Source organism: Ambystoma mexicanum, chromosome 11, assembly GCF_040938575.1.
Source record: "Ambystoma mexicanum isolate Mex_15411 chromosome 11, UKY_AmexF1_1, whole genome shotgun sequence".
Lineage (NCBI taxonomy): Eukaryota > Metazoa > Chordata > Amphibia > Caudata > Ambystomatidae > Ambystoma > Ambystoma mexicanum.
Window position 1 is genome coordinate 1,409,919,101 of NC_090934.1, and position 12,021 is coordinate 1,409,931,121.

General features: G+C 41.4%; 1 protein-coding gene across 1 annotated transcript in view; it reads left to right on the forward strand.

Annotated features, from left to right (window-relative positions):
- Nucleotides 1–12,021, forward strand: part of IGF1R (insulin like growth factor 1 receptor) — a 1,701,728-nt gene that overhangs the window by 761,859 nt on the left and 927,848 nt on the right. The window contains exon 4 of the mRNA XM_069625053.1: nt 2,249–2,558. Within this exon, the coding sequence (XP_069481154.1) occupies nt 2,249–2,558 (310 nt within the window). The remainder of the gene's footprint in view (nt 1–2,248; nt 2,559–12,021) is intronic.

Genomic DNA, 12,021 nt, shown 5'->3' on the forward strand with positions numbered 1-12,021 from the left:
GGAGTTTAGCATATGTATGCCGATACGTAATGTTGTGAATGCATGCTGCCTGAGCAGGAGCAACCATGCAAGTTTTGCGACTGAGGAGGGAATGGGCATTGCAGTAATCAAAGCCGCAATATTCAGTGATAAAACAGGAGGTGCTTGCATGCGTGTGGACTGTGCCGCATTTTAAATTGTATTTATGAGGCACAGCATTTACCATTTGCACAGCTCACAAACTGTTGTTCAACAGTTGTTAAAAGCTAGTGGGGCCGGCAAGGACACTCCTAGGTTGCCTAGGTTGTCATTAAAACTTAATGAATGTGTCTATTAAATGGAATATGTTCCTGAGCAAGGAACGTTCAAGCAGACTTTTTTTCCCGGCTGCCATTGATAGGTGGATGGATACAAGAGGGGTAGGAAGATGAGATGTTGGCATGCTTGGGTGACAAATGGAATGCCACCTAAAATGAAGAATGGAAGTCCTCCAACAAGGTATGATCGAGTATTTGAGAGGTAATAGATATTGCGAGGAGTACATGGCCTAGAGATCGCTGGAGAGTTCAGCTGCGAGCATTTACAAAGGTCCAAGAGGAGTTGTCAATGGAGGAGGACATACTTATTGGGGACCAAAGGGTGGCACCAACTGCGAGTGCCAGAGTGTGGTTGTTGAGAATTGACATTGAGGAACAAAGACGCTCCAATGTTATGGAATCTTATGAATGACCTGCAGGTTTCTTAAGCTCAACAAAGAATTACATCTGTATCCAAGCAACAATGGATCTCAGATTTTAGTAACGTTTTCTCAGGTGTAAGTGTGAATGAAAGTACCCCCAAGTACAATAACTAACAACGGTCGTCAATCGATCGAGAATCCATTATCGATATTATCCATAGTTCATCTAAAGCACCTGGTCCAAATAACCTCTCCAACATGCTTTTAAAGAAGATTTTAACACCTGGGCCACCATCCTGACCATTTTGTTTAAGAACATAGCAGAAACCAACACCTTCCATGAACATGGTCAACTGCTCACATTGTACCGATCGACAAAAAAGGTCTCTGGTTAGACCCAACGAACTACTATGGGTTCCAAGTATGGTAAATTGTCTCTCCTGCCCTTTATCACATTTTATGAGCAGAAAATCGTACAAAAACTCCTATACAGCATTGAGATCTTTCTGTGCTGGGTTTCGGAGTTTCTCCCCATTATTGAGAGAAAATTATGGAGGAGAATTTTGCATGTTCCAAATTGTATTCCGGAGGTCGCTGTGAGATATAAACTAGGTCTTTACTGTAAAGAGTCGTGCACAATGGAGATATTTGTCACTGTATTGTAAGATATTGAGTTAAACGACAGTCTCTTGCTTGTACACTGACCTGAAAAAGATCATTGCGTTAAGGGGGGGGACAATTCTTATGTGCGTTCTCAGACGTTTGTTTGGGAATTTTGAATTGAAAATCCAGTTAATGTAAAGAAGAACTTATTTAGGCAGGTTTGGCCATTATCACTCGATTCTCTTCACTCCTATGAATCCTTGTACATCTAAGAATCCATTTTAAAGCCGCTGGGGTGACTGCTCCCTATCTGACTATCCCCATCCCTCAGGATGACGACTATTTATCAGATTTATATGGAATCCTATCCCAGCCAGGGAGTTACAGACCTGTTACAATCTATTATCAACATCAATTACCTCATGAAGTTTTTGCAATAGTCTATGGTTGAGACGCTTGAACATTTGTTAATATGCACTCTCTGGCAAATGTGAGGTATACTTTACGAGATTTGCCGCACTGTTGGCCCTGGATACCCATGACACATTTTGTTTGGCATTTCCGTTTGGCAGGCCGCACAACCTCTCTGGTCCTAGCGGTCACCAGCTATTTAAGAGCCCTGAACTCGTAGTAAATATTGGAGGTTGACAATTATTTTTTGTTATTTTTACCCTCAACAAAGGAGATTTAATGAGATTTTATTCTAGTGGTCCATGATGTTAATTGTAGTTCAGTAAACTGTTTTTCTCTTTTGTATCTATATGTATACATGCATTCACTGTTTTATCATGTTTTACCCCTTAAATTTCTGTATTGTTCTTAAAACTTTGTTAACGATTGTGTAATTGTTATTATCTAACCTTTACAAAATAAACCATAAGACAATTAAAAGTAAAAAATTAAACAAGAAATTAACATCTGAAGCATTCGGTCAGTACAGTGAATGTGTCCGTTTTGGCTCTTAATGGAATTTTCTTTTTCTTTCAGTGTGCCCTCATGTGTGCGGTAAGCGGGCATGCACGGCCCAGAAGCAGTGCTGCCATCCAGAGTGCCTGGGCACCTGCAGCACCCCCGACAACGACACAGCCTGTGTTGCATGCCGGCACTTTTCATATGATGGCCGCTGCATGGTCAACTGCCCACCCCAAACCTACACGTTTGAGGGAGGACGTTGTGTAACGCGAGAGTTCTGCAGCAGAGTCCCTACTAGCGAGACCGAGTATGAGCGCTTTGTGATCCACAAGGGCGAATGCATGCCGGACTGCCCCTCTGGATTCATGCGCAATGGAAGCCAAAGGTAATGTGCATTTCTTGAGTATTTTGGTGGCGTCAGTGGGGGAGGACAGAGTGAAAGTTTTACAAAAACTGCATTGATCAGTTCAGTATTCCTATACTTTATACTTTAGTGATGGGGTTTGGGGATTTTCTAGAGCTCTATTGGGAGTCTTCAACTTGCGGCACTCCGGATGTTTTGCACTATGACTTCACTGATCCCTCAACATTGACTATGATTGTTGTGGTTGTCTAAAACACCTGGAGAATCATAGGTTGCATACTTCCGCACTAGATGTTTCGGGGGCCAAGGCCTTATCTCTACAGTGTTCTTGAGAAATTGGCTACACAGAGATTACATAATTTGCTTGCAATCTCATAAAATGGCATTGAGACAACCTGACCTTACTTTTGGCAATGGCAAATGCACAACCACTTCCTTTAAATTTAATAGGACACCCAGATGAGTTTTGAAAACCTATCTTGACACACAGGGTAGCTGCTTTGTTATCACAAAAGCCTTCATGTTTGCAGAGACAGGTGCGATATTCACCCAGGGTATCTTATCTTTAATGATTTCCTCATTTCTTCTTTGTGAAGTTACCTAGTGTTCCCATCAGGAAGAGAATTTCATGCCAACACTTTTGGCGAAATTCAAAATGTGTACATGTACAGTTTCCCTTTCTACAGTAGGAACGTGCAAGCTGCTGGGTAGCCAACAGGAGTTGTTTTGCAGTCCAAGCCCAAGGTAATGAAATGCTAGTGAATGCAACTTTTGTTTGATTGTTTAAATAAATCGGATGAAAATGTGTTATAACAAATGTGCCGTTTCTTCTAAGCAAGCGCTCAACTCAGATCTCTATTTGTATGAACAGCCCACGTTTGTATTTCGATCAAAATTTACAGCCAAATAATTGCCTCTGACTGGTATTGTTTTTTCATTACCAATAGAATTAAAGTGCACAACGCTCCACACTTCCAGGTTTAGTACAAAACAGATAGTTGCTTTCCAATTCCGTGTCCTCCACATGCTTGTCCCACCACACAAGCTGATCCAACATGCAAATGCATTGAAAAGGCTGATGGCATAGTTTCTCTCATTATACCGGAGTTGTGGAATGGAGCTTGAGTCGCAGGGTTCGCATCCAATTTTACGAGGTCGTTTGCCTCGCCCCTAAAAAAAAAAAAAAAAAAAAAAAAAAAAAAAAGTCAAGAGAAGCTTTGTCGTCTGCTAGATTTTCTCCCAAACTGCTCCTGTGCAAGTCCTACTTGAATAAGTTTGTATCCGCAGAATCGGTGCCACAATTTTTTTTTTGTGTATTGTCATTATAGTAAATGCAAAGAAATAAACCATAGCATGTGGTTAGAGAATCGGAATTTGTCCATTCGAGGCCTACTTAATGTCCAGATTTTCACAATAGTATTACTTTAGATTCACAACCCGTCTTTTGGCATCACTTATATTTAACATTACAATGCCCTCATTTAATCACTATCCTTCAGCCACAGTCCGAGTTCCTGATAAATACAAAGAGACGCAGATCACTTTTTGTTGCCAGAGTGAAATCAAAATCTATCACTGCTCTGTAGCAACTTTATGTTGGTTTGCCGTATGGTGATGTGAGTTCTTTTAGTAATTGCCTCCAGTTGAGTGATGTATTCTCTTCCTCCTTGGGTTCTGTGTTTATTTGTAGTACTTTCTTTTCAGGTAGCACCTACCTTCGAACATCTTTCAACCATCTTTCAACCATCTGTCGAGTAATTAACCTGTATGGCACCACCAAGAAATAGCAAAACAAATTATTATCATTTAATTATTTGTTTTAGTTCATAACAACTTTTACAAAACATTAAAACTTAACAATGAAAACTAAAAATGTCAATGTAATTCTTTAAAATATAACATTTAATAATTATTAAATATTTGTCCTTAATCTCTAAAACGCGAGTTACAAGTTGCAATTAAAATTTCATATATCTAATAGAAATCAAATACAAGTATGAATATAAATACAGTTAATACAATTTTTTTTATTTTTTTATTTATTAATGTGATACAGTTTTAAACAAATGTAAAAAAAACTTTACACATATTTACATCAGATATCTAAGGTGCAAGAATACAATAAAATTCCAAATCTTAATAAAATCCTTAATACGGTTAATAGATAATTAATTTGTGTATGGATTCAGGACAAAGCCTAAGAGAAGAGAGAGAGAGACACCCTATTCATATTCATAATTAAAATAAAACATTTCATACTTGCACAGCAAGAGTATCATTACTTATCGGGGAAGGACCCCCTTAGGTTTGAATTCATGAGAGCAGCTGCCACTCGCCAAACCTGAAAGAGTGCTAAATGCAATTTAGAATTATAGGTGTTAACACACTGCTTCCAGAAATCTGCCTGACCCATATAGTCTATATTATGAACAAACTCGCCAAGATGCTTTATGTACTCTGTTCTCATCCTGCAGCAACTCGTCAACACATGACGAGCCGTCTCTGGCTCGGTAGGGAGATCACAAATCATGCAATATTTTTCTGCTAAACTTAGCCCCAACTCAGGGCCCTGAGTAGACAGGATCGGTAAGTGATTGAGGCGCATTAATAGAATAAACCGCCTGTGATGTTCTGATGGGCACAGATTTAGATAGAGTTGTGCCTTTCCATAGGTGTATAGCACAAATAGTATGAAGCTATAGCTTTTCAGGCTACTAAGATGATTAAAATTATTCTGCCAATCCCACAGGTTGAGGCGATTGCGCATGCTGGTAGTCAGAACATCATTTTCCCGACCCCGTTCTGGTGACCAGCTGATTTCTTCAGTCAAAGACCGAATCTGGCTTTCTAATTTAGCCTGTCTACCAGCCACACAATCTTCCTTAATCATCAAAAGTAGATTATTTGTTGGTTTATTATTGAGTCTGATATGGAATTCCATCCTCTTCCTTAAAACCATGGCTCTAAGGGAGAAGATTCCTAGCTCAAGTCTAATAATTGCCATGGGGATACACTGTGGAAGGCCGAGAATTTTTCTCCAAAACTTACCCTCTGCCAGTTGAAGCCACCCTAGGTTCATATTTATCAGTGGGTCTAAACCATACGTCACCATAGGAGCCAAACATTGAATATATAGCTGACGTGCTGCCCAAATTGAGAATCCACACTGTTCTCGTGTGAATTTGTAGACTAAGGCTGTGAGTTGAGCAGCTTTTGTTCTACGCTCCTGGATGCAAGTGAAATAGTTTCCTTTGCTATCAAATTCTACCCCCAGATATCTATACATATGCGTGTATTCAATTTCGATCAGTCCCATCATCATTCTCGGTCTAGCCACTCTACCAGCAGTATATAACAACAGCTTGGTTTTACTATTGTTAATGACTAGTTCATTGCTTTCTGCATAGCGCCACAACTGATTGGCTGATCTCAGGATACCACTAAAAGTGTGATCCATGATCACCAAGTCGTGTGCATAAGCTAGGAGAGGGCAGTGGCAGGAACCTATTTTAGGGGGACAGTTATTAATCCCTAGAAGACATTTGGGTATATCTGAAATAAACAGATTGTATAATGTTGGGGCTGTAACACATCCTTGCTTTACTCCTCGACTCTGGGGGATGGGTTTGGTCACCAAACCCAGATTGTCTAACCTAACTTGAACAGTATTGTTAGAATGTAATAGCTCCAAGTAATACAATAGAGATTCAGGGCAGCCCAAATTCCTCAGTTTGTTCCATAAGAGGGAGCGATTGACCGAGTCAAAAGCTGCCTTAAAATCTATATATAGTGCGTATAGAGGGGGATTTGAACGGGACAGAGCCTTGTTTCTCAGAGTATTCATAATAAATATATTGTTGGAAGTAGAATAGCCTGCTCGAAAGCCGCTTTGGAATTGGTCTAATATCCCAGCATTCTCTACCCATGTTAACAATTCTTTCAAAATAAGTCCTGCAAACAGTTTCCCAGAACAATCCAGCATAGATAAGAGCCGGTAGTTCGTAGGATCGGACCTACTACCTTTCTTGAAAACGGGTATGATGATGGCTGCCTGCCAAGATGTCGGTATACTACCTTCATGCAGTACCTTATCAAACAATATTTTCAAAAGGTTTGCCCAAAAAAGGGGATTATTCCTCAGCACCATATTAGAGAGGCAATTTGGCCCTGGGGCTCGTGAGGTATTTAATGACTTAATTCTAATTTGTAGATCCTCCACAGAGACAGAGAATGGAGGAATAGGGGGTTTGCTAGCCGTGGGAATATAAATCCCACAGCTGCGCCCCGTATTTCTCATTTCCAAAAAGGAGATCCATTTATCACACCCTATAGGATTAACCATGCTGGATAAAGTTTTCCCTTTTACTTTCCCCAGTATGGACCAGATTTTACGAGTGTTCTTGCCACATAATGTTCTAACTGTATGTTGCCACCTCTCTACCTTCCTTGTATTTTTATGTATTTTTAACCATACTTGGTAAGTAGTCTTCAGCTTTCTTATTTTGAGAGCTATAACCTTTTTGGGGTCAGGGCCATTTCTTATATACCTCATGTCTCCTCTAAGCTTGCGCTTCCTATCTCTAAATACAATACAATATTAAGTTAATACAATAAAACAATCATTTTCACTAAAAGGTTCACATAATGTCTTAATGGAGTAATATTGGCTCACAAATTGACCCAACATGCACATGTCCCAGTTTGTTGCATTCAGTAAACACATGCCAAGCTATCTGTAACTTATCTTGCGATCTATATATACGACAGTTTCTGTTTTCAATAGACATTTTAGTGTATACACCTTGTGTTACTAGCAATGGCAATTGATTTATACGTCACCGAAGTATTCAGTCATGCACAACGGGACTGGGACTGCGTAATAAGTATGGTTGTGTTTTAAGATGGGTGTGAGTTACACAACCCACATCTTTATAATTCTGTAACTGATACAAATGTTTGTAGTTATTGATCCAGTCCCAACGTTCAACCCTGTTCTTAAACATACTTTTCATATGTCGTAGCTGGTATCCCTCTCAAAATCTGGGGTACACTCAATACATGTGAAACATTCTTTATTTAGTTGCGCAAACGTCGGTAGGGCACAGAGGCTCTGAGTCGTAACTGTCTGCCAACATGTCAAGTAATGGGCAGGGTTTGTGTTGGAGATTTAATGTAAATAAGGCCATAGTAAATAAAAGCTATCTCATCCAAGCATGGGTGGCCGCCAACGGTCTATGATGACAAAACTGAGCTCCTCATTCTAGGTACTGCATTTAACCTCAATAAACTCTGGCCCAAATATACCTCTTTTAACATCGATGGCAACCTTATCAAAGTTGTTAAAGAGGTAAAAACTCTAGGTTTCTACCTAGACTCCACCCTCACCTTTGCTAAATAGGCTAATGCCATGGCCTCGGCCTCTGCATACACCTGCAAGCTGATCAGAGCTCGTACACCCTTTCTTTCCAAGGATATTTGCACAACACTGGCCCAAGCCCTAATTTTGTCCAAGTTGGACCATTGTAACTCCCTGTACTTGGTGGCTAGCAAGCACGTAGTCATCAAGATCGCAATTCTACAGAACGCTCTGCGAATGGCACAGGGCATCACCAGAAGAGAACATATCTCAGAGACAAGGAGACAGAACAAATGGCTGACCATCAGTGACAAAATCCGGCTCCAAACTGTCTCGCTAACACATAAATGCCTTAATGCTGCCCCTTGCTACCTTGTGGGCCGACCCACCAGGATTGCTAATTCCTATTGCGTAGTCGTACCTAGGTTTAAATTGACAATAGCAGGGGGGAAGCATCTTCTGAGTCAAAGCAGCTCAGCTTTGGAACTTCCTACCCCCCTCTTTGTGGGCTGACCAAACCTTTCTCAACTTCAGATACACCACCACCAAATGGCTCAGAGAAAATGACCACTAATCCACCCCTTAGTGCCGGTCCCTCTTCTGCATGCATCTTCGCATTAGCCTATAGATCTGTTTGTATATAGCAACTGCACATTTTAGTACTTTTATTTTTAACACTGTACTTTTGTAATGAAAGACCGATTGCTCCTTTTTGTATTTAAATATCTTGTTTATTGCTCCCTCACTGTATTTGAGCTGGGAACTGCTGTATTCGTCTTTCTGTAACCTATGTAACCATAAGCTGAACATATTCATGTAACCTCCTGTTTTCAGTGTCCAGTCATAGTTTCGAAAAAAAAGGATTGAATGCCCTTTTTTCGAAAACAAAAGGACCGACATTTTTTTCTCCCAATGCTTATTTATTTATTTATTTATATTTTTACTTTAGTATGCACAAAAAGAGTTAAAAAAAAAAAAGAAAACGGGGGGTCGGCGGGGACACCCCATAAAAATAAATTTAAAAAAAAGCATTCAAAACTTTTTTTCCGGCACTTTTGGTGTCGAAAAAAAGGCATTAGGACCTTTGTATATCGAACAAGTCACCTACAACCCTGTTTTCTGCACCCTCATACCTCAGGGTCTGGTGCGCATTAAAAATGAATAAACAAACAGTGTATAGCAACCCTTTGCATATCCACACCTGACAACCAAAGGAAACCAACCCTACTTCCAAACAAATATATGCCATAGGAGTTGAGGGAGCCAGTTTCAGTATCGTCCTCCAAAAGTGGCCCTACAGCACATTCAGCCACCACAGGCCCTGCATGTCTAGGGCCTCCAACCCATAGAGAATCGTTGGACAAAAAAATTGGTTGTATTGCCAGCCTAAGGATTCCTTCAATAGAAAAGTCTGTTGATTGCATTGCAAACCTATTAATCAGCTGAGGCAATTGGCAAGCTTTACTTTGCTTACTTTCTCTGATGTTATTATAGTAACCTTTCTTCTTTAATTCAAATCCCAAGAAGGGTAATGCTCTATGTACTTCATCATTCCGATTTGGGTATCCAAGGTAACCTGATTTCTTTTGTGTCCTGCAACAACCATTGCTTTAGTTTTACTCCTATTCCTGAGCAAGTCGTTGCTCTGAGCATACTCTAAGAAGGCCTGGAATTTGCTTTAATCTCCCGCAACATTTCGGTCCATGAGCACCAGGTCGTCCGCGTAGAGAGTGCAAGATACAGGTCTGGTCCCCAGTCTCACTCGATTGCCAATAGTATTCAATAATTTTGGTAGGTCGGCCAGGTAAAGGTTAAACAGAGGAGCCAGCACACAACCTCGCTTGACTCCCCCTGTTCAGCCTCACCATCTTTGATAGTGTACCAGCCCCATCTAATCGACCTCTCACACCTGTGTCATTATGAAGGTCAACCAAAATAGTAAGCAGCCAGTCTGGGAAATCCAGCCCTCTCAATTTCTGCCACAAAATAGATCGATTAACTGAATCAAACGCTGCACTAAAGTCGACGTAGATCAGATAAAGAACTGGACTGCCTCTAACGCTGCTTCCCTTTTCAGTCTGTCCATCAGCCTGATATTGTGCGTGGTAGCAGAGCCTGGCCGAAAACCTGTTTGCGTCGGCTCCAAGATGTTTCTATCAGCTACCCATTTCTGTAGAGCGGCCAGTACAAAGGTGGCAAACAGTTTACCTGACACGTCTTGTAGGGAAAGCAGTCTATAATGAGCAGTTAGCTCCCCGTCTCCTTTCTTATAGACAGGGAGTAATATTGCTTCTTGCCAGTACTTTGGTATCACCATTTCTTGGCAGATCTTTTCGAAACCACATTAAGTATTTTAGACCCAAGGCCTGGGTCCGCCTTCAAAAACACCTTTGATAACCCATTCAGCCCGGGGACCCAAGAGTTTTTTAACCGAAGTATGGCCAAATGGATCTCGTTTAGGCTTATGCTTAACGGCCAACTGTGCCTTTTCACTCCTTCAGCGATCTAAGCTATTGGGATCCGCATCGGTTCCTGTAAGTGCTCAAGCCACCCTTGTTCCCTAAGTAAATTAAGTTTTTCTTTTGTTAACCTTTGAAGCAGAATGTATCTGCCATATCGTCCAAGGCTCTCTTCTGCAGAGTGTGGCAAACATCTGTTGCCACCGTACAGTTTTATTAGAGAGCATGTGCCTCTTCAGCCACTGCCTATGTGCTTGTTTTAACGTCCTAGTCCTATTTCCCTGTCTCCCAAAGAGCCGCTGGAGTCTTTTACCTTCCTTATGTTGTTTCTCAGCACAAGCTTTGCATCACAGATCTCCATGTTAAATGGATGCGTGTGTTTTACTGAAGTAATCACATGGCCCAAAGCCCACTTCCTCACTTCACTTATCAGCTGTCTTAATCACCCTTCCATCTCATTACCAGTTAACTTGTTAAAGGAGGATGGGCCACAAATGGAAATCTGCCTGGCTTTGTAAGTCGCCTGTGCAATGTTCCTGTGTGTCCACAGCAGGGAATTACCTGCATAGTTAACTTCTACACCTACCCCACCTCCACCTCTACTCCTATGGGAGGTATTTGGCATTGCCAGTGCTAACACATTTATGGAGTCGACACTAAAGTCAGTATCACACACCTTGAGAGACTCCACTAGCTCTGAAGTAATCAAGGGTAGTTTTCTTGCTTCCCAGACACCACGTTGTTTGCCCTGGGCAATCTCCTAAGTTTCTTCCATTAAACATAATCAAATCTCTTTTGTTAAAGAAATTCACCCACAGGGCAGCCTTAGAGTTCCCCTGCTTTTTAACCATTGTACTATTTGGTTTTACATTCCTATAGTTAGCGCACAGGTCTGAGTCTTTGCACCCGGCATTCCGGTCCCCCCCAATTAAAACCAATTAATGGTCCGGGACAGATATCCAAGATACAAGCAACAAATCAGTATCTCACAAATGCAGTCCAAGTCCTGGGCATCAGGCGGGATATACACATTTATGTTATGTTATTGTGCATTTGTATAGTGCCTTATATACCATTGGTATGATCTCAAAGCGCTTTAGGTTGAACACCCCTGGGGACCGTAGTCCAGGTCAGTGGAGAGAGCAGGGTACCAAATGGTGCTTGGGTGCACTCAGTAGGTGTGCAGTCAGTTCGGTTTACGTGGTGTGTAGCTGAATTCCAATGCTCGGCATGATGCAGTGGTTGTGTGAGGTCAGTAGAATGTGTGCAGCAAGGCGGTTGACCTATGAGTTTGCATTCTGGCGGTGGTGGAGCTTGTGTATGAAATTGTGTGCAGCTAGGCCGATTTTAGTGGGGTAGGTGTTCATGGAGGTGTGTAGGTATGTGTGCAGCTAGGCCAAAATTGATTGAGGGGTATAGCTGCATTCTATTGTTTGTTGGTGTAGAGGAGAGACTGAGCATATGGGTATGTGAGAGTGTCTGCAATTTGGTGGTAGAGCCCTATTTCAGATTACCTTCCGGTGCCCGTTGAGCTTGACCGTATCTATTCTAGAGATTCGGAGCATATTTCTCTGAGAGATTCTCAGTCTAGCGCAGAGTTTGTTCTGTTAACTGGGTTTGAGGTTGTCTTTCCCTGCTTGGTAGTGTCATCGGTGTTGAGTTGCCCTAT